The 2,203-nt window shown below is 60.2% G+C and overlaps 2 protein-coding genes across 2 annotated transcripts in view; one reads left to right on the forward strand and one right to left on the reverse strand.

The window, feature by feature from the left end:
* NOB1 (NIN1/RPN12 binding protein 1 homolog) overlaps positions 1 to 719 on the reverse strand; it is an 8,946-nt gene extending 8,227 nt beyond the window's left edge. Inside the window, exon 1 of the mRNA XM_015406700.1 lies at positions 567 to 719. Within this exon, the coding sequence (XP_015262186.1) occupies positions 567 to 719 (153 nt within the window). The remainder of the gene's footprint in view (positions 1 to 566) is intronic.
* A 107-nt stretch (positions 720 to 826) lies between these two features.
* The window catches only part of WWP2 (WW domain containing E3 ubiquitin protein ligase 2), a 25,065-nt gene continuing 23,688 nt past the window's right edge, over positions 827 to 2,203 (forward strand). The window contains exons 1-2 of the mRNA XM_015406701.1: positions 827 to 850; positions 974 to 1,037. Of these exons, the coding sequence (XP_015262187.1) occupies positions 827 to 850; positions 974 to 1,037 (88 nt within the window). The remainder of the gene's footprint in view (positions 851 to 973; positions 1,038 to 2,203) is intronic.

Raw genomic sequence — 2,203 nt, forward strand, 5'->3', positions numbered from 1 at the left:
GGGCTCCCTCTCCGGGGGGCGGGGGTGGGGGGCCGGCTCCGCGCAGCGGGGGGAGTTTCGCTGTGGCCCCGGGATCCTGCTGCAGCGCTTCCTTGTGTCGTTAAGGTTGGAGGAGCTGTTGGGTCACCAGCTCCGATGCCGGGCTCCCTCTCCGGGGGGCGGGGGTGGGGGGCCGGCTCCGCGCAGCGGGGGGAGTTTCGCTGTGGCCCCGGGATCCTGCTGCAGCGCTTCCTTGTGTCGTTAAGGTTGGAGGAGCTGTTGGGTCACCAGCTCCGCGGGGCCGCTCCTTCTACGTGCCGCTCCTGCACCGCGAAGGGGAGGCTTCTTGGCCGGGGCGCTGCAGGGAGCCTCTCCTTCCCACGGCGCCGTGGCTCCCTCTAGGAGTCTGGGCCCTGGAGTACAAGTCTTAAAAACCCGGCATTTGGGCCGGGACGTCTGGGCTGGGAGGGGTCCTTTGGGTGGCGTTTGGGCCGGGGCCCTGGCTCCGCAGCGGCAGAGCCTCTGCTTGCCAATCCCCCCCATCCCCAGTTGAAAAGCAGGAGGGGAGGTGAAAGACCCTTTTCTGCCTGAGACCCGGGAGAGCCGCCGCCCGTCTGAGCAGCCAAGGCTGATCCTGGTAGGCCAAGGGGGGGTCTGATTCTGTAGAAGGCAGCTCCATGCGTTCGTGGGGGTGTGCACTTTGGTGAGGGGCTGTGGCTCAGCGGGGTCCCAGGCGCCATCCCTGGCAGCATCTCCTGCTTAAAAGGGTCAGGCAGTGGGTGAGGTGCTGCTAAGGGACGGACCGAGGGACCAATCCAGTCCAAGCTGGCTTCACGTGTCTAGCAAGATGGGCCAGGCCCTTGTGGATCAGGCGCAACGCTCTGGCTGCAGTGCAGGGGCACCTTCTTAAGTCTCTCCCTGGTGCTGGTGATGGCTCCGAGCATGCTGAGCTCTCCCTCCCGACCACCTGATGCAGCCAATCTGTGTCTTTTAGGCGCCCGATGATGAAATGGCCTCTGCAGGTGTGCCAGGAGAGAAGTCTCTGCTTACTGTAAAAGGTGAGCCCTCTGCTCAAGGGGTAGTCCTCTGGGCCTCTGGATTATGCCTCCCCCCCCCCCCCAACCACGTTGCCACAGGCAATGTTCCCTCTAAGCCGTGGAGTCTTGTGAGCAAAAATTCTGTTGAATGAGCTACTGGCATTAAAGTTGTGAGCAAGCGATTTGGCTACTGCAAAAATTAGTTGGCTCTGGAGCAATGTTCCCTCTAAGCTGCAGAGTCTTGTGAGCAAAAATTTTACTTTGTGAGCCACTGGCATTGAAGCTGTGAGCGAGCGATTTGGCTGCTGCAAAAATTAGTTTGCTCTGGAGCCGTCCTTCCTGAGCGAAGACAAAAATGTGTGAGCTAGAGGCTAAAAAACAGTGAGCTAGCTCACACCAACTCAGCTTAGAGGGAACACTGCTCTGGAGCCCTCCTTCCTGAGCGAAGACAAATATATGTGAGCCAGAGGCTAAAAAACTGTGAGCTAGCTCACACTAACTCCACTTAGAGGGAACACTGGCCACAGGTTCAGTGTACAGGAGCCCACTTCGCTTTGGTTTCAGTCAAGAGCAGCCGGACTCTGGGTTGCTGTCCAAGGTATCCCCACCCTCTCCCACCCTGCTGGGCCAGAGGAAGAGGGAAGGCGGCCCTGTCTTCTCGCCTGTAGGAACTGCCCGTGGCCAGCAGGTGGCTGGCAGGTTGGAGGGGCAGTCTGTGGAAAGTGAAGAGGCGGGCTGCCCCTTCTGCCATTTGCCATTTTGTTGGGCAGGGGAGGCACGGGGTGCCAGCTGACTCTGGGTACCTTCAGCCCACGCTGAATGGGGGTCGTTTTGGCGTCTGTGTCGGAAGCAGAAGCAGGCCTCTCCTCGGCCACCTTCTGCTCCTTCCCATTTTGTTGGGCAGGGGAGGCACGGGGTGCCAGCTGTCTGCCCCTGACTCTGGGTACCTTCAGCCCCGGCTGAATGGGGGTCCTTTTGGCGTCTGTGTCGGAAGCAGAAGCTGGCCTCTCCTCGGCTACCTTCTGCTCCTTCTGTGGAGCTGCAGTGCAGGGAGTGGGAGTTTTGTCTTCTGGCGACCCCTCAAGAAACGCTTCAGTCACTGACAAGGACTGATTCCAGCTCGCCTGTTCTCCTCCCACCAGCCAGCATTCCCTCTGAGCTGAGTTAGTGTGAGCTAGCTCACAGTT

The sequence above is a fragment of the Gekko japonicus genome, unplaced genomic scaffold, assembly GCF_001447785.1.
Source record: "Gekko japonicus isolate JY-2015 unplaced genomic scaffold, Gekko_japonicus_V1.1 scaffold386, whole genome shotgun sequence".
Lineage (NCBI taxonomy): Eukaryota > Metazoa > Chordata > Lepidosauria > Squamata > Gekkonidae > Gekko > Gekko japonicus.